Source organism: Sminthopsis crassicaudata, chromosome 3 (genome assembly GCF_048593235.1).
Source record: "Sminthopsis crassicaudata isolate SCR6 chromosome 3, ASM4859323v1, whole genome shotgun sequence".
Taxonomy (NCBI): Eukaryota; Metazoa; Chordata; class Mammalia; order Dasyuromorphia; family Dasyuridae; genus Sminthopsis; species Sminthopsis crassicaudata.
The window spans coordinates 626,050,935-626,071,149 of NC_133619.1; the positions used below are offsets into that span (position 1 = coordinate 626,050,935).

The window sequence follows — 20,215 nt, forward strand, 5'->3', positions numbered from 1 at the left end:
AGTTGAGTCTTGAAGGAAGCTAAAGATTCTGAAATGGGTGGGGGTTGATGAAAGAATTGGGGGGCAGTTGGGACAACCTGTGCAAAAACAAGCAATCAGGTGATGGAGTATGAAGTTTAAGTCATATCTAATAGGCTCATTTGGGGGGATGTGGCATAGTGGATAAATGCCAGGCCTTGAGTCAGGAAGACCTGATTTTAGATCTGGCTTCAGACTGACCCTGGGCAAGTCACTTTACCTGTTTGCCTTAATTTCCTTATCTGTAAAATGAGTTGGAAGAGGAAATGGCAAACCCTCTAGTGTCTTTGCCAAGAAAACCCCAAATGGGGTCAGAAAGATAGAAATGACTGAAAAATGACTAAGAAAGGGTACATAAATATGAAATAAGTATTGACTAATTCAGTCAGTTTCTATTTATTAGACAACCACTGCAGTTTTTTGCTTGCCTTTACACCCTTAGCGCTTAGCCTGATACATAGTAAGTAAGCTCTTATTAAATATTTCCTTCCTTCCTTCCTTCCTTCCTTCCTTCCTTCCTTCCTTCCTTCCTTCCTTCCTTCCTTCCTTCCTTCCTTCCTTCCTTCCTTCCTTCCTTCCTTCCTTCCTTCCTTCCTTCTTCCTTCTTTCCCTCCCTTCTTCCCTCTTTCCCTTTCCTTTTCCCTTTCCCTTCCCTTCCCTTTCCTTCATCCTTCCATTCTCTCTCTCCTTCTCACCTTTCCTTTCTCCCCTCCTTCCTCTTCTTTCCTTCCCTCCTTCTTTCTCTTTCTTCCTTCTTTCTTCCAAAACAGCCTGAATGCTTTTGTTTTTCCTATGGCACAGTCTCACTCCTTTCCCCATTCTAGTCACTTACTTCTGGACAGGTTCCAGTCTGCCTAGTAAAAGAAGAGGGAGCATTTCTTGTGGGAAATTTGGGGATGAGCATATTCCAGGAAGATAAAGATCTTTTAGGGCTGAGGAGAAGATTATATGATCATATCAATTGTCAATTACTGATATTAAACAAATTGATACCATTTCAAAAATTTCTTTTTTTTTTTTTCTTGCAGGAGCAGCGGGATGAAGGAAGGGTAGGTATTGTAAATAGCTCAGTTAATAATATCAAAATAATTAATAGCGTTTATCGATAGCTTTGTTGCTTTAGAACTAGAAGAGATCTCATAGAGTTTCTGGATTGGGGTTCTTAACTTGTGGCCCATGGATCTCCTGCGAGGCTAGCTTCAGGAGGCGGGGCACGAAAAGGGTTAAAAATTCTCTAATTCAGCCCTCTCATTTCACAAAAAAACGGAAGCCTAGAGTGGTTGTGATTGAAACCACAGGTTCTTTTGACCCTACAAGTAGAAGTTTTGCCATTACTTGATTAGAAATAAAAGCAATAATGTTTGTTCTAGGTACCCCAGGGAGGAGCAATCCTAGCTGGTGGGAGAGGAGCCAGAGGTATTAAGTGGCAGCTCTGTGTAAGGCATTATGAAAAGGTAAGTTGAAGATATAAAGAAGGAAAGATTCAGGTTCTAGCCTGGAGCTGTTCTTAATCTGTCTGTGAGATAATGGACTCCGGTGCTCATTCTGCTGTCAGGTAGTAAGGCTTGGTGTGATAAGGGAAGGGGGCCGAGAGCTCTTGTGGTTGAGAGGAGGGGTTGATTGCTTTTAGCCGGGGTGAGTTTTTTGTGAATGAGTCTGAGATAACCACGAGGAGGAGCTGAAAGAGGGGCTGACAGGCCTTGAGATATTGGTAGAGATGGATGCATGGAGCCTGAAAGAATGGGGAGCCATTCCAAGTGAGAGGCACACAGAAACCATGGCAAAGACACAAGAAAAGGGTTGGAAGGAAGAGCATATAGTCAGTGTGGCCGAAGGGCGCCATGTCTGAAGGGGATGGCAGTTCTCATGTCTGTAGCATTTTGCAGTTTGCAAAGTATTATTGCCCCATTTTACAGATCAGAAACATCAGACTTAGGGTGGGTCAGAGCCAGGTTTTGTGACTTCAAGTTTACATATATCTTGTAGCAAAGATAGATTGGAGGCACGTTTTCTACCTCGAATTCATTGACACTCAATATAGAATTTCAGATTATTGACAAAATGGGGATAAATGGATTGATTGACTAGCCATGAAAGTAGTAATTAATAAATTAAAATCAATCCAGAAAGAGTTCTTTAGTGAAATGGTTCAGGGATCTGCTCCCTTGGCTCTCTCTTGTTTGGTATTTTTATCAATGATTTAAATGAAGATTTGGATAGAATACGTAACAAATCTATATGTGACATGAAGCAGAGAGATAAAACTGGCACATTGGCAGAATCAAGATCCCCAAAGATTTCATCATGCTAGGATCATGGGCTAAAATTTCACTTGAATATATGTAAAGTCCTAGGTTTGAATTAAAAACTCAATGGCATGCGGGGGGTGATGGGTAGAACTTTGAGGCATTTGAAAAAGACCTAGAGGCTTTTGCTAGAAACTCAGGGTAAATCAAGATTGTGACACTGAGCCAAAAAGACTCATCAGTACTTTAGTGAGCACCTACTGTATGCCAGATACTGGACTAAGTACTAGGGAGGCAAAGAAAGTTTAAAGCAGCCTCTGCTCTCAGGGGTTTACAGTTTAATGGGAGTACCTATATACAGATAGCTCCATACAAATGTTACAAGATAAATTGGAGGTGATCACAGAAGGATGACATTAGCTTTAAGGGGAATGGAGAAAAGCCTCTTACAGGAGGTACACCTTGAGCTGACTGGAAGGAGATAAGGGGAGCAGAGTCTGGAGACGCAATGTTGGGTGTAAGCCACTGTGAGAAAGCCATTAGTGCTGGGCCATAGAAGATGTGGAAGGGCTCGTGTGTAAGGAGACCAGAAAGTAGGAAGGCACCAGGCTGTGAAGGACTTTAAAAACCAAATGGAAGATTTTATATTTGATGCTGGAGATGGAGAAAGAGAGAGAGAGACAGACAGACAGACAGAGACAGAGAGAGAGAGAGAAAGACATTCAGAGACAAGAGAGAGACACAGACAGCGAGAGAGAGAAGAAAGACAAAGAGACAGAGAGACAGAGATAGAGACAGAAAGAGACAGAGTCAGACAGAGACAGAGAGAGACCGAAAGACAGAGATAAAGACAGAGACAGACACAGACAGCAAGAGAGAGAGAAGAGAAACAGAAAGACAGAGAGAGAAAGAGAGAGAGACAGAAAGAGAGAGAGAGGGGGAGAGGGAAAGAAAGAGGGGGGGAGGAAGAGAGAGAGGGAGGGAGGGAAGGAGATAGATAGATAGATAGATAGATAGATAGATAGATAGATAGGTAGATGTGGTCAGAGCTCATCTTTAGAAAGAGCTCTTTGGCAGCCAGATGGAGGATAGACTGGAATGGAGAGACTTCCTGCAGGAAGAGCTGTAGAAGTTCCCTATTGGACCAGGTGTGGGTTGGCAAGGGTGACATAGGGGAGAAGAAGAGGGAGGTTATGAGAGATGTTTGAAAGCAGAACCCGCAGCCCTGGGCAGTTCATTTTACACACCAAGGGCAGGGGAGGGAATGATGCTGAGGACGCGTCCTGCATCACGAGCCCGGGAGATTGGTGGTGTCTCAGGCACTAGGAAGGAAGTTTGCTTGCTGGAGGGAGGGTTTAGGGAGCGATGGGAACGCGTTCCATTTGAGGGCATTCTCAAAGTATCCAGCAGGCAGCCAGAGATGCAGGTCAGGGGAAGAAGTTAGGGATGAATTAATAGACCTGAGAATCATCTGCTTAGAGATGGTTGTTGAATCCTTGAAGCTGGGGAGATTGCGTCACTGAGAGAAGCATTATATAGAGAGAGAATAGGAGAGAGCCAGGAGCAAGCTTGGGGATGCCCCCGCTTAGTGAGTAAGACACAGCTAAAGGTCCTCTAAAGGAGACTGAGAAGGAGCAGTCTGATAGATGGGAGGAGGGCCAGAAGAGCTTCTGAATGCCCAAGGCTGCACTGAGAAGGGTCAGGGAAGCTGACCTAAAATGTCTGAGGTTGCATTGGCCAAACCATCTTGTCTCCAATAATGGTTGGTGATTGTACCCTGCTCAGATCAGACCACAAAGGAGGATTGTGTTGGCTTATGGGTGCCACGTGGAACTTGACTCATGGGAGATTTTTAGCCTGAAGAAGAAGAGATGGTAAATAGCTGAAGGACTGCCAAGTGCAAGAAGGATTAGAATTGTTTTGCTTGGTCTTAGAGGGCAAATCTAGCGGCAGCTTGTGGAAGTAGCGAAGAGTTGAGCAAAGCGCATTTGCTAACAATTGGAACTCCAAAAAAAGGAATGAACTCCTTTGAGAAGAAATGAGTTCTTAATCATTTGAGCTCTTTGGATGGAGGCTGGCTGGATGGCTTGTTGGGATATTGAGGAGGGGGAGATTGTTTAGATGTGGTTTGGAGCAGATGGCCCCCCTTCTCCCACTCACCTTTGAGGCTGTATGATTCTAGGAATGATGTATGATTTGGAACACATCTTTTCCCTTGCCTTGTCCTTGATGTTCTCTAAACTGTGAACATTAGTTTTTTTCTGGCTCAGAATCAAATTTCAGGAACTTTCAGGCCAGACTATCTCCTATATTTGATTGTGAGACCTGTTGGCAAAGATTGATGTTGGAAGCTAGCTCTTCGGTACTGCCCTCCCCTAAGGGACTGGAGCTGGGTTTGGGGAGTGATGGGAGGTGAATAAAGTTCTGGGAATCGAGATTTCAGAAATGGGTTCAGAGGAAATGTTGATAAAGAAAGAGAAATACTGCCTTGGAAAGAATAATAATAATATTCTTAGCCGCCAGGCTTCTTCTTTCCTTACTCTAGAAAAGCATTCAAATATTAGAGGATTGATTTTTGTTGGAAATATTCTTCCAAGTTTTTAATGGAAACCAATCAGGAAATGGTATTCTTTAAAAAAAATAGGGATATCATTTTTTAAAAAATCACCTTCATTTTCTACTATATATCTACCTAATTCAGAACTATTCCTTATAACAAAGAATAAAATTTTAGAAAGGGAAAAGAGTATTTTAGTAAACCCAGCGTCAACTGGTCTGATATAGATGGCAGTTAGAAAATGGGGCTCTTTTAAGTAATATTTTAATGACTTATTTTACTGGAGTGTATTCTGCAAACTTGAGTATTCTTGATCTTTTGACCATCTTTTTGAACACGGGGTTGTAGATACATGCAGAAGGATTCTCTTTTGTGTGCCTTTAGCCCATCCCAATGCCATTGTTTCCTCTGTTCAGTTATCAAGGAGATTTTTCCAAAGCATAACAACAACAACAAAAACAATCATGATAGCTAGCATTTATATAGCACCTACTATGTTCCAGACACTGACCTAAACACTTTTTTAGTTATCTTGTTTGATCCTCACAACAACTCTGCAAAGCTCTTATTATTTCCATTTTACAGTTGAAGAAACTGAGACAGACAGAAGTGAAGTGACTTGCCCAGGGTCACACAGCTGGTAAGTGTCTGAGACTGGATTTGAACTCAGATCTTCCTGATTCCAGATCTAGCACTCACTCAGTGCACTGCTTAGCCACCATAAATTGTGCCATGTCATCAGCAGCATGGTGAGGGGCGGCACCTTCCTATGGCCTCTGGGAAGCAATATAGAACCTTCTGTTTAGCATGTAATGCTCTTCTACCGTAGTCATTTTGCACCTTTCTTCCTTTCTTCTACTTCATCCCTTCCTTGAGCACTGTGATTCTGCAGGGGCCATTCCTGTTCCCCAGGACTCTGTCTTCTATCCCTGCAATAGTCTGTCTCCTCGCCATTATCCACTTCTTTATTTTTCTGGCTTTCTTCAAGTTTCTGTTTCAATCCCAGCTTTTACAGGAGATCTTTCCCTACAAGGCTGAAGTCTCCCTCAGCATCCAGGTAAACTCCATCTGGCCACTGAACCTGATGGCTTTGGAAGAGAAAGTGAAACAGAGGACCTTGCTCAGCTCCCCCCTCCTTGACATCCAACTCACTTGCGTGGCATGGCGTCACCTCCCTAGTGTCATGGCCTTTGAGAATGAAGGCTAAACAATCACCCATCAGGCCTTTCCTCTGGGTTATCTCCATTTTATTCTATGAGGCTCCTCAAGGCTTAGGGGCCTGCTTTTGCCTCGTATGTCGAGTGCCTGGCACATAGTAGGAGGCTTCATCAGCGCTTCTTGACAGACTGGCTGCCTATTAGTCTTACCATGATATGTTTCTTTTTTTTTAAATAGGATTTTATTTTTCCAAATAAATGCAAAGATAGTTTTCAACATTCACCTTTGTGAAACCTTGTGTTGTAGATTTTTCTCCTTCCCGCCTTCTTCCCTTCCCCAAGACAGCAAGCAATCTGAAATAGGTTAAACATGTGCAGTTCTTCTAATATATTTCATCATGCTGCACAAGAAAAATCAGAACAAAAGGGAAAAAAAAAAAACATGAGAGAGAAAAAAGTCAAGCAAACAAACAACAACAACAAAATGTGAAAATACTAAACTTTGATCTGCATTCAGTTCTCTCTCTGGTTATGGATGCCACTTTCCATCCCAAGTCTATTGGAATTGTCTTGGATCACTTCATTATTGAAAAAAGCCAAGTCCATCATAGTTGATCATCACATAATCTCGTTATTTCTGTATAATGATCTCTTGGTTCTGCTTACTTCACTCAGCATCAGTTCATGGAAGTCTTTTTAGGCTTTTCTGAAATCAGCCTGCTTATTTTTTTCTTATAGAATAATCATATTGTGTTACATTCATATACCATAACTTATTCAGCCATTCCTCAACTGATGGGCTCATGATCTCTCTCTTTAATGCATTTATACATTTTCTTACTGATGTTTGTATTTTCCATTGAACATGAAACAAAATCTGTCTCTTTTGCATTAATATTCTCTCTGTGATGTTTTGTGAATGGAATGCTGCACTCTCCAGAGTCCAAATAATTCGAGAACCTTTTACGTCGCCGTGATGAGGTTCACATTGTGGGGGAGGAGGCAATGAATACATTAGAACTGAAACTCATTAAAAAGAGGAAAGGCTGTCAACAGTAAAAAGTAGGACCTTACAAAAGAGGGCCTGTTGAGCTTGCAAAGGAGCAGGGAGCAGCTGGTTGGTGGGTGACCCATGTGCTCCGCTGGTGTCCGTGTGGTGCCGGGAGATCGAGTGCTCATCCCACGCTGGCTCGGAGTCGGTGCTTAATAAATGCTCCTTGTCTGTGACGGACTAGAGGAGGACCCCGGGATGCTGGCTTGGCCTGTGAGGGATGCTCAAAGGCCCAGATGAAAGTACACATCAGTGTACGTGGGTGGGGCTACACACTGGTGAGATCATGGGGGAGATGCTGAGCTTGTTCATTTCTGTATCCAGGCCCAGCAGGCGGGCCTCCATGGCCAGGTCCGGGCCCTGAGTCCTTGTGTCAGGTCTCACAGAAGAACTAACTCTGGTTGCAGGGAAGTCCGAGCCCCGGCGGGCCAGGCCCGGCCTTCCCTGGACTGCCCATGGCTGCTGCTGTCACTTTGCTCTTTGTTTGACCTGAATAGCCCAGGTAACCCAGAGGCAGGAGGGACCCCGGAGCTGGAAGGATGACCGAGTGGCACCGCATCTTCCTCCAGAACCTCTCCGTCCCTCCTCACCCCCAGCGAGGGCGCCAGCTCGGGAAGGAGTCCACGGCCTTTCAGTGCGTCTTGAAGAGGTTGGATGGACTGCAGGCCAAGCAGGTAAAGGATTGCACCATTGTTAGTGTCCACCACCTTGTGCCCTCAACCCTGAATCCTGGGTATCTGGGGACCTTGACTGCTTTAGCTGTATAAGTCAGCTTGGTCGGCTTTAGCGCCTTGGAAAACCACTGACAGCACACAGATACATGGACAGACACACACAGGAACAAAACAGACAGATGGATAAACAGATAGACATGGACAGACAGACACACAGACAGACAGATATGGACAGATGGACAGACACAGACAGACAGGTGGACAGAGACAGACAGATGGACCGACACACACATAGACACACAGACATGGACAGGCACACAGACACATAGACTCACACACACACACACACACACAAAACAGACACAGACACATGTACAGACACACACACAGTTCAGAGGTCACAGTTACTCCCTGCTTATTGAGCCACACTGCTAAGAGACAGTCTTGCTTGTGCTGGTTCTGGCACACGGGTCTTTTCATTCTTAATGAAGGTCAGCACCAGGCCTTGGGCCTCCCATCAGCCTACTTCATTCCAAAGCCCTTCTGCTTTGGTTCCCTCAGAGCTTTCGGACTTGGGCCAGGCTGCTCAAGTCTGTCCTGCGTGAGAACCCCATTAATGACCGGTTAGCAACCAATAATTAATAAGGTTAATTAGCCTTGTTAATGATTTCTGGGTGGTTTTTTTAGAGATGAAGGGAATAAGGACTGCTAGAGTGCCTTCTAGGTGCTGAGTGCTTTTACAAACATTTTTTCAGGTGACCCTCACAACCACCCTGTGAGGTGGGCATTTTACAGCTGAGGAATCTCAGGCAGAGAAGGGTTAAATGGCTTCTCGAGGGTCACATGGGGAGTGTGTTTCTGGATCTGAATTGGGTCTCCCTGACTCGAGGCCCGGGGCTCTGTCCTCTTCTCCATTTATTATTTTCGTTTAGCTTAATTTGATTGTGCAATTTAATATTCATTTAAAGAAATGAAATTAATTTAACTAAAATAAGTTAAAATACTGCTTTCATTTGGGCGGTCACTTATGAAGCCTTTTTCTTGGGGTTTTAGATTTATTGGCTCCTAGACATAGGCCTGGAAGACACAGTGGGAGCTCTCCAGCCCTCATTCCATAGAGTTGGGAGCACGGGCCAGGGAGCTGAAGCAGCTTACTTTGGGCCTCCCCCATACTACCCCCCCCCAGCTGGGGCCTGAGCCCCACTACTCCGATTCCTGATCTGGGGCTCTCTCCATCAGGCCAAAATGGCAGATTTTTAAAAAAGAGATTCCCTGTGGGGAAGGAGCATCTCCGGGGTGGGTTGAGCCGGGGGAGGAGAACAAGGCCCGGATCCCCTCTCCTCCCTGGTTAGGCATTTTAGCAGCTGGGAGGGAGAGGCTGCAGCAGGTGGCTCTATGTGATCGGCTTACTGTGAACATCCAGGCCGAAAGAGGGGCCGGGGTCTTCCTCCCTTCCCGCTGCTCACCCCTCCCTCCCCATTGGGGGCTAAGCTGCAATTTCCCCCTCCGGGAGAAGCCCTGTGACTGTGCCCCACAGGCGGGATGCCGGGCTCGGACCCGGAGTGCCTTCAGGTGGCCTCTTGTCCCTTTTGTCCCCCAGAGGCTGCTGGAAGTGCTGTCAGGCGTGGAGTACCACATCCGGATCTCTTTCTTTGATATAACCTATCGACACTTCTTTGGGAGGACGTGGAAAAGTGCAGCGAAACCCCTGAAGACCACAGTGGGGCAGCAGTCCAGGATCATCTTCAATGAGGTAGGAGGGCCTTTCCGGGGGCAGGGCCCGGGCGCAGCCCCCAATGGCCACACTCCGAGGCTATGGGGGAGGTGCCATGGGGCGCTGTACCCGGGACTTCGTGGTGCCCTTGTGTCCGACACTCAACAAGGGTTGTTGTGGGTCCTGTGATCTCTGTCTGCCTCAGGATGACCAAGTCAGGATCCAGAAAGCTCTAAGCAGGCTGGAGGATTTGGCTGAGTTTAATCGGATGAGGTTCAGTGGGCACGGTTACGTCTTGCACTCGGCTTCCCAAGGATACGATGGGGAGGGATGGTTGAGAACAGTTGGTCTGAGGAAGATCTGGAGGCTTTAGTGGCCCGCAAGCCCAATATGAACTAGCCAGGGATGTTATAGCCATAGAAGGCTAATGCATTCAAGAAAGGCAGCTCTGGAATATGGGGGTGCTCGTCCCACCGACTCTTGTCAGCACGCCCCATCTGCACTGCTGAGCTTGCTTGGGGACCACGTCAGGGAAGACACTGAGTGGCTAGTGTGATGACCGTGATAGTACCCTGGGTACCTTAGAATCAGCCGGAGTCAGGATAAGCAAAAATCTTTATTCTTGGTCTTTAGCGGTAGAAGTGAAGAGTGGATGCAGGATCTCTGCGACCTCACCTCTTCTTCTCTCTCACTGAAGTGACCCTGGCTAGTCTCCCTGCACCTCCTTGTCCCTCCCATAATTCTTTGTATATACCAAACGATTGGGCCAGCACAGGATAGTGGGAAGGGCCATTTTCCAAGCATATTCTTAGAGTACTGTCCAATCGGTAATTAGCCTCAAGTGCTCGATTGTCCGACCTCAGTGCATTAACTCAAGAGTTTCAGCTCTTCACAGGCTATGACCTCCTGAGGAGGGCAGCCTGGAGAGGGGGAAGGGGATAAGCAGTGCCCACTGCGTGCCTGACTCTGTGCTAAGCGCTTTGTGACCGTCAGCCTGCAGGAGGTCCTGGTCTTGTCTTCATTGCACAGTTAAGGAAACGGAGGCAGGTCTCACAGGGTCACACAGCTGGCACATGTCTGGGGCTGGTTGGGAACTTGGGCTTTTCTGACTCCAGGCCCAGCTCTGTGCACCCAAGGCTGCTCAGCCAGGCAAGGGCCCGGGCTCTGTCACTGAGTGACCTCTGGGTGTTTGGCTGCAAAGGATGGAATAGCTGTACTCAGATAGGTCCCCCACAGGAGGGGAGCGAGACTTCCTCTTGGCTCCAGAGGCCAAAATTTGCAGAAGCTGGATGGGGTAGCATAGAACCAGATTAGACGTGATGTTTGAACCCACGTCCTGGGAGGTAGAGCCTTCCGGGGACCTCCCGGCCTCCTTGTCAGTGTGCTGGGCCTGCCTGGGGACGTCCTGAGGAGGCTGTGGGTTCCTCCTCATTGGAGATCTCCAGATGGAGGCTGAGTGACCATCTGTAAGGAGGATATAGTGGAGGTTCCTTCCTCACGCAGATGACTCCTGGAGGCTCCCCCAACCCCCCAAATTCTGCGATTCTTACTTCATTCTGGCACTGAGCCTGCCATCCCCTTCTTGGTGGGCGCTCATCAAGGGCTTCCTGTTGTTATGTTTACATCCAGCTTGGTGCAGGCTGGGCCTTGGAAGCCAGTCCCTTATTTTCCCCAGGAGAGATGCCGTGACTGTTCTCAATCACTCGGGCCGGAGCTCGGCCCTCCTCCCCGTCCCAGGCCCGTGGGCTTGGCCCTTGGGTGGCTGTTGACCAGAACCACTTTGCCTGTGTGTGAGATGGCTCTGATGGCTGCCGCCTCAGTGATCACAGGAATGGTGGGAGCAGGATCTCAGTGAGTCTTCCCTTAAGGAGTCAGTGTTTGGGAGGTCAGGATGGACCTCCTCATGGAGGAGGATCGGCCTCCCTCCCTTGTGATTAGGCAAAGAACTGTGGGTTGGTGGCATTCTGGCTGTCGGTGCTGGGGTTCTGACGGCCATAGTAATGGACGGACCCCCCCTTCCCTCAGGGCTGTCCCAGACAGTGCCCGTCTCTGAACATGCAACAGGGCCACGGAGACACCAGTCTTGTGCCAGCCTCTTGGGCCCCCTTCCCTAGGCCCTGTGCTGTACTGCAGTACTCTGTACACAGAGCATGAGGTCTGTTGTCAGGAAGCTTTGATTTCCGAGTTCGAATCTAGCTGTAGACACTTAACTACCTTTGTGACCCTGCACAAGTCACTTCACCCTGTCTGCCTCAGTTTCCTCCTCTGTAAAGTAGAGATTATAACAGTGCTCACCTCCAAGGATTGTTGGAAAAGTGCTGAGGCCAGAGCTTGGCACGCAGTGGGCAGCTGGCTGTCTTTATTTGCCATGAACTTCTTTCCCTCCAAGGATATTATCCCCCATTCTTCCTCTCCTCCTTTCGGACACTGCCCCAGCTCCTCTGTGTATGTCCTTGGTCTCTCTCGGCTTTCCGCCTTGCCTTGTTTCCCACCTCTGTGCCTTTGTAGGCTGTCCCTCCCACCAAGAACTTACACGTGGCTCGCTTCAGGCCCTCATTTCCTTGATGCTCAGCTTAAACGCCCTTTCCTCCATGAGGCCTTTCCTGACCTCCTCGTGGCTCCTGTCTCCCCTCTCCCAAGCTTCTTTGCAGTTCATTTTGTGTTTCTACAAGTAGATGCCATCCCCCCTAAGAGAACGGGAGCCCCCTTGTGGCTGGGACGTTCTCGTTTTTTAAGGCTTTGTGCTCTTAGTGACTTAAGGCTTAATAGATGTTTTCAAAGGCTGATCACAGGGAAGGCACCGGGGCACAAATCCAGCGTTCTTTGTTGATATAAAAAACAATTACTGTCGTGGAAAAGTCCCTCCTACCTGGAGGAGGGGGACCAGTGAAGGTTTCATGGGGGGTGGCGCTGAAGTGGTGCTGAAGGCAAGGTCTGGCGATTACTGTCCGGAGTCCAGTCATGGGTGGCAGGGCCTGTCTCCCTTAGATGGCCACTGCCTGAAGAGCTTTCTCTCTATTGTCTTGATGGCTTTAGATGATGTTATTTCATCTTTTTCAGTCACGTGTCACATCTGACTCCTTGGGACCCTGTTTGGGGTTCTCTTGGTAGAGATATGGAGTGATTTACCGTTTCTGTCTCCAGCTCATTTTACAAATGGGGAAACCGAGGCAAACAGAGTTAAGCGACTTGGCCAGGGTCACACAGCTAGGAAGTGTCTGAGGCCAAGTTTAAACTCAGGAAGATGAGACTTCTGGGTCCAGACTGGCCATTCTATTCACTCTACTACCTAGCTGCCTATTATAATGGCTTAGGAGATCCAAGTTTCCACAGAAGTTAATTACTACTTTCTAAAAATCAGAATTTGTATTCTAGCCTCAAAGGGGAGAGAGATACCCTTTTCAGAGACCGTTCACTAATTGCTAACAAAGTCAGCCATTGTAGGTAACAGCACTTGGATTCAGATTACATAGCCAAAAATTGACCCTCACTTCTCTCCCCAGAGTGCCCAGAGATTAGGGAAGGCACTATTTGTTTTGCTATGGTGGTCCAGATGGAGGAACATAAGATTGACCCCCACCCCCAGGTATTGGGGTAGTTCCTCTGCCTCTGGAGAACCTGGTTCTTGGAACCCTTCCTGGGACCTCCATTTTTGCCCTCTCTAGGGCTGTCCTTTTGGTTACATGAAAGCAGCAATTTCTGGGTTTGCTTTTCTCTATTAGGGCTTATCAAGGCTCTATTATCTCTGGGCTGTAGAAACCTAGGACCATCCAAAATGTTGCCCTCCCGTTGTGACATCATTTCCTTCCTGAGAATTCCTTGCCCATTAGTCTAGCCACCATCTCTTGGGGCATACGGCTCTATTGTGACTGTGTTTGAGAGGCTCTGCCTCTGCCCCTTTTTCTTACTCATCGGAATTGTTTTCCATTATGTCTTTATGATTTTACTCTTTTAATTGCTTCCTGTCTCTCCTGGACTTAATGAAAATATATATTTTGTCGTAGATCAATTCTGCTTCTATTGAGTGTTGAGTGTGTCACTAACAAGACAGATAGTCTTCCTATATTAGGGTGATTTGGTCCGAGGAGCCCTCCATTACATCCATAATGTGAAAGATCAGAAAAAGGAATTGAATAGGTCATGGAGACTCAGGCTGTGAAAGATAAGGAAAAGGAATTGAGATAGTTCATGGAGATTCAGACTATGAAAGATTGAGATAGGTCATGGAGACTCAGGCTGTGAAAGAGCAGGAAAAGGAGTTGAGATAGATCTTGGAGACTCAGGCTGTGAAAGAGCAGGAAAAGGAGTTAAGATAGTTCATGGAGATTCAGACTGTGAAAGATTGAGATAGGTCATGGAGACTCAGGCTGTGCAAGAGCAGGAAAAGGAGACTCAGGCTGTGAAAGAGCAGGAAAAGGAGTTGAGATAGATCTTGGAGATTCAGGCTGTGAAAGAGCAGGAAAAGGAGTTGAGATAGGTCACAGAGACTCTGGCTGTGAAAGAGCAGGAAAAGGAATTGAGATAGATCTTGGAGATTCAGGCTATGAAAGAGCAGGAAAAGGAGTTGAGATAGATCTTGGAGACTCTGGCTGTGAAAGAGCAGGAAAAGGAGTTAAGATAGTTCATGGAGATTCAGACTGTGAAAGATCGAGAGAGGTCATGGAGACTCAGGCTGTTTTTGGTGTTCAGGAGGCCAGGCATCTAGCTGGCTCTGAAGGGCAGTTTTGCTGCTCTTGCAGTGAAAGAGAATTTAATACTATAATTGATGTGCACATCTACCGATAACTTCCTGAATATGCCTTGAATACACGTGTATTAGTCCCTTTTTCACCACTGAGATAGCCCGGCAAAAGCAGCGTTCTCATACATTTTTCTCGCTCTTGTGATACATTGCTAATAGCCTTACCTTACCTAATAAATTCTCCCCCATCTTTGCAGTTTGGTGAGATAGAATCAGGATGTTCCAAATGATAATTTCTTTCTCATGTGGGTAGAATAAGAGCAGAAAAAACACAATTTTATTCTACTTTTCACCCTTACTATGTTGTTCAGTTTAAAAATTTTCCACAGTATGTCAAAGGATGAAGGCTGTACCCCCCCTCCAACAAGTTAAAACAAGATTTTTTTAGGTGAGTTTATAATATTATAGATTTATAGATTAATGGCTGAAAAAAAATTTAGGGGTTCACTAGTCTAATCCCTTCAATTCATAGATAACAAAACTTGTTCTGGTGAAATCAAATGATTTGTTCAAGGTCCCAAGTGATAGAGGGGGCATTTGAGCCCAGATTTTCTCTCTAAAGCCAGACCTGATGTCTTTTCTACCTTACCATAGTACTTCCTGTAGTGACCCAGTGAACAGAGGACTGGTCCTGGAGTCAGGAAGACTTGAATTCAAAGCCTGCCTCAGATGCTTGCTAGGTGACCCTGAGTGAGTCACTTAACCCACTTTGCCTCAATTTCCTTATCTGTAAAATGAGCTAGAGAAGGAAATGGTCAACTCCTCCAGTATATCTGCCAAGAAGATCTTAAATGGAATAATGAAGAGTTGGACACAACTGGGAAAAAAAAAAGTGAACAATATCAGTGTTATTTAAATGTTCCTGATAGATCATTGTAACCTATTACTACATGCTGAAAACTTGGGAGACACCAAACTGCTGTCACATCTGGACTGTTCTTTAATTGATCATGCAGTGATCACCTACGTTCAGGGGCAGTTATTCCATCGCATTTGGATGTTTTATCTAACATAGTTTTTCTCTTCTCTCTCATTTCCCCTCCATCCCCCATGATCCTACTGAATTAATGTCCAATTACAGGAAGTGTTTTAAATTGTGGAATTAATGTCTTTCCTCTTAGGAAACTGCTTTATTTTCCTTCCATTTTTTTATTGAAGCTTTTTCATTTTCAAAACATGCAAGGATAATTTTTTTTTAACCATTGACCCTTGCAAAACCTTGTGTCCCAATTTTTCCCCTTTCTTCCACCCTCTCCCCTAGATGGCAAGTAATCCAATATATATTAAACATGGTAAAACATATGTAAGTCTTAGGGTGGTTCTAACAGCAGCCAGGATCAGTAGGATGAAGGAGCTGGGGGCCACGAGCTAGTGGAAAGAACTTGAAGGGGATTTCGGAAGCTGCTTCAGTTTAGTAGATCTCTGTTATGTGTGATCAGACTTCTTGGTTCAGAAGCTAGTGGCAATCCGAGCCCCACCTCCCCTGCTCCCTGAACCTGAGCAGTGTAGATGTTTTTGGGGGACATCATCTGGAGCAGGTCAAAGTTCAGGAGGTCGGAAGGTGTGATGACCGCGTTAGCACTGTGGATACCTTAGAATCAGCCGGAGTCAGGATAAGCAAAAGTCTTTATTCTTGGTCTTTAGCAGTAGAAATGAAGGGGATGGATGCAGGATCTCGGAGACCTCACCTCCTCATCTCCCGCCCCCCCACCCCCCCTAGGCTCCCTGCACCTCCTCGTCCCTCCCACAATTCTCTGCATACACCAAATGATTAGGCCAGCATAGGATAGTGTGAAGGGACATTTTCCAAGCATATGATAATAGAGAATTGTCAAGTGCTCGGTTGTCTGACCCCAGTGCATCAACTCAGAGTTTCAGCCCTTTACATGAAGGCCCAGCCCTCAGGGACAGGGGCTGAGGAGAGAGGGAGGAGAATCCCTGGGTGTTCTTTCTGCAGAGGGTGTTCTGCAGGCTGGCAGCAGGGGGCAGCAGAGCACAGAAAGTAGATTTCAGCCTCCAGAAGAAACTGAGCCCATCTTTCCAGCCCAGCTTTCAGCCCATCACTTTGAGATTTTTAATTCATAAAAATAGTTTGGTACAAGTGTAGTCCGCTACAGAGATTTAATCCCCCGGCCTATCAGACACAGACACACACACAGACGCGCACACGGGAGCTTAAAACAGACTTCTTTTAGGCAGGTGTTCAAAGTATGATCGCCGTAGCCCCACAATCACATTGTGCAGAGTGATCGCCCTCCCTTTGTAAGTGTGGACGTGGCAGTGCGAGCGCCCCGCTTTTTACAGGCCCTGGAACCTGGTTGTGCAATTAGATGTGTGGTATAAAATATACAGACGAGTGTCTTAGTCTCTGCTCTACCAGGGAACTAGTGGTGTGACCTTTAGTGAGTCCTTTGGACCTCAGTTTCCTCATCTGTAATATGGGGATAAGAAGAGCAGCCTGTCTTTCTCATGGAATTAGCAGTCATTGAAACGTAGATTGAGGACTACAGGGAAGTTTAGAGAATATGTGTTTTCATCCTCTGAGGTCACAAGTCAGGGAATCACTACTGGCCAGTTAGAAAATTGGAAGTGTCTGGCTTGGAATAGACAATTGATTCCAGGTGTGTGTGTGTGTGTGTGTGTGTGTGTGTGTGTGTGTGTGTGTGTGAGAGAGAGAGAGAGAGAGAGAGAGAGAGAGAGAGAGAGAGAGAGAGAGAGAGAGAATCTAAAGGACATCAATTATATAATATAATACATTCTATTGTAATATATATCCCTATATAATATTATATTACACATCAATCATGTGTTATAATATAATATCAAATATATAATATATATTTAATCTTTAGGAAGAGGAAGTTACATATATATATGTATATGTATGTATGTGTGGGTTATATGTATCTATGACATCTGTGCATCTATCATCAAGAAGGTTTTGTTTTTTTTTAAAAATTCCAATACAAATCAGTAACTAGTCTCCAACTTATAGCTTAAGTGATGTGTCCAGGACCATACAGCCAGTGTGTGTCAGAGGTGACCCTGATTCCCAGGCCAAATTTCTCTTCAGGATATTATGTATTGCGTGCATGCGTCATAGCATGCATATTATGTGCATATGTGGGGATATGTATCGGACTAAGGTTCCTTCCAGCTCTATATTTATGGCCAACATCTACATACATAAATTTATGATCATGTTATTATATTATATATATATACACAGAAACACATACATGCATGTATATACATATGTATTTATAATGTGATTAGACACATGTATATATGTAATATACATACATACACACACATATTTAAATACACATACATTTGTCTTTAGCATATATAATCAGTAAAAGCAAAAAAAACAGTCTAAACCAGATATCAAGGGTTTGCATGTGGGAACTCCCAAGAGAATATGATGGTCTTGAGGGTTGGGGGTGTTTATTTTGGCTTTTTATAACTCACCTGTAAATATTTAATAAATGTAGATTTAATCCAATCCCTTCAATTTTAGAGAGGAAGAACTGAGACCCACCAAGATGAAATCGTTTGTCCAAGGTCACAGAAGACATAAGTGGTAGCTCCAGGCTTCAGAGCCAGTGGGTACTTCCCAGTGTACTGTTATGCTTGTAATGAGATTAGATGAGATATTGGCCAAGAAAACACTTTGAAAACTTGGAAACTTACAGCAAAGGGGATACAGATTATTATTATTATGAGCAGAATTAGACTATTTGGCATTACAAAACATGTCTGGCCTAGGAGTGTGTTAATTGATCAGTCTAACTCTAAAATGCTTCATTTTTTTTTGTTATTGAATTACATCAGAAATATAGATTATAGTTCCGAGGTCAAAATTTTATTTTATTCATTTGTAAACTGCTTTTCTGTCCTTTCCAAAGTGATCTTAACTTGAGCATGAGCTTGTAAAGTAAATCTCTTGTAAACTAAATCTTTTTTTCTCCAGTGTGTGATGTTTTTCTCTGTGCCCCCAAATTATTGTGTTCAATCCTACAGCTGTTTGTGGGGCCTAGATGACCTCTCTTGGCTTTTACAGCTCAGAACTTCTGGGATTCAATACTCTGCATACAGAAAGTCCCCCTCTGGGGAAAAGTATCACCTTTCCATTCCTTGTGTATGTGTATTCTATTGTGTATGTGTGTGTGTATATATATATATATATATATATATATATATATTTACACACACATATGTGTGTATATGTATTTAAAAATAATTCTGAAGACTTACATGAACCAATGCTGAATGAATTGTATACAGTTATGACAAGATTATATGGCGAGTAACTGATGGACATGGCTCTTTTCAACAACGAGATGATTCAAGATAATTCCAATATACTTGGGATGGAAAATGCCAGTTGCACCCAAAAAGAGAACTGTGAGAACTTAATGTGGATTGAAGCATAGTATTTTCCATATTTTGTTTGTTTGTTTCTTGTGGTGTTTTCCCTTATTCTTATACAATTTAACAAATACAGAAATGTGTTTAAAAGAATTGTACATATTAAACATATATTAGATTGCTTGCTTTCTTATGAGGGGAGGCAGGGAAGGAGGGAGAAAAATTTGGAACACAAAGTCTTATAGCAGTGAATGTTGAAACTATCTTTACATGTAATTGGAAAAGTAAAATACTATTGAAAATTAAAAAAAAAATTCTGGAGGCCCAGATCTAGGGCAATTGTTGAATTTTAATTTTGAGAGAGAAATAATTTTGGTTAACTTCATTCCCTTAACCAGATATGCTGCTGACTCTTATTGACCGAGTTTATTCCCCTCTTCCTTTATTTATTTTGTGAAAATAACTGGTCAAGAATTCTCATTCATTCTCCCACAATCCAGAGCATGGGGCTTTCCTCTTAGCCAGAGTCCATCCTCAGCCACCAGATGTTGCTAGAGCCCTATAGTTGTCCTCTGGAGTCTTCTCTTGTCATGGAAGTTAATGTGGCTGTTTTTGCTTCCTGTAACCAAGGAGATGAGAAACTAATTCTCGAATGCTTCTTACTTGTGAGAGTAAAGAGAGCACTGCAATTTGCCTGATGAGAAGTAGGTGCTGTCAAGGGGTATCAGTGTCATCTGAATGGAATCTCTAAATGTCCTTGCTATTGACTTGACTATTCAGAGTATAGTCCTACACAGAATTGTTAACCCTATACACCAGGAGAACTATGGTATGCTGCCTCTGTAATGCTTTGGGAGTCTGCTAAACACAATTGCAAGTATAGAAATCTGGTTTTGGTTCATAGAGGAGTGGTTCCCCTGAGATCTTCTGTATCCCTCTTATCTGGGAGATGGGAACTTCCCCTTCAGGGAAAGATTAGGAGTCATTTGTCTGTCCTGAGCTTTACCTTTTTATGAAAATCTTGTTCTTTTGCTGTTGCTCTGGTACAGTAACAGCTTTACTCATCTTCTTGTTGTTCACCAACAACAAGTTTGATGTTTCTGGAAGAAGAAGAAAGATTGTTTTACTCTGAGATGTGTTCAGAAATTGGGTGTTAGGATTCTTACAAGGTACTAAGTGGAATTGAGGAGACAGTAATTAAATCTAGTTTAGCGTTGGTTTAATCCTACAACAAATAATGGTTTCCTAGTGATTGGAGTAGGACAAGCGCACTAGAAGCTTTCGGAGGAGGAGACAGATTCATTCCATCTTCCACCTTTGTGCTGGCTGGAGGCTGAAGCTGGCTGAGGCAGAGGACTAGCGACAGGAGCTCTCAGAACCAAGGAGAGAGCTAGGCCTCTAAGAAAGCTAATCGGGCCTAAGAAAAGAGACAAGACTTGTAAAGAAATAATGAAGGATTTGCACCTTAATCCCTGGCTGTACTTGCCAGGCTGCCTCCAGAAGCCCCCCAAGAAACCTGCTCCCAGAGAACATTATATTTTAGAGAAGAATATTACAATTGGGGTTTGATCAAATTTCTTCTCTCACATTGATGAAATGGAACAATCAATATTAGTAAGAATGTTGCAGATTCATAGCTAATTAATGGCATATTAAACAGTATTTCCTGAGTCCTCTTAATATTCT

The 20,215-nt window shown here is 44.6% G+C and overlaps 1 protein-coding gene across 2 annotated transcripts in view; it reads left to right on the plus strand.

Moving 5' to 3' along the window:
- NPHP4 (nephrocystin 4) overlaps positions 1–20,215 on the plus strand; it is a 166,384-nt gene that overhangs the window by 8,941 nt on the left and 137,228 nt on the right. The window contains exons 2-6 of one of the 2 annotated variants that reach the window (XM_074306434.1): positions 1,047–1,067; positions 1,389–1,472; positions 5,407–5,461; positions 7,527–7,703; positions 9,304–9,456. In XM_074306434.1, the coding sequence (XP_074162535.1) occupies positions 7,569–7,703; positions 9,304–9,456 (288 nt within the window). In that variant the 5' untranslated portion in view covers positions 1,047–1,067; positions 1,389–1,472; positions 5,407–5,461; positions 7,527–7,568. The remainder of the gene's footprint in view (positions 1–1,046; positions 1,068–1,388; positions 1,473–5,406; positions 5,462–7,526; positions 7,704–9,303; positions 9,457–20,215) is intronic. The other variant, XM_074306436.1, reaches the window with a different exon arrangement.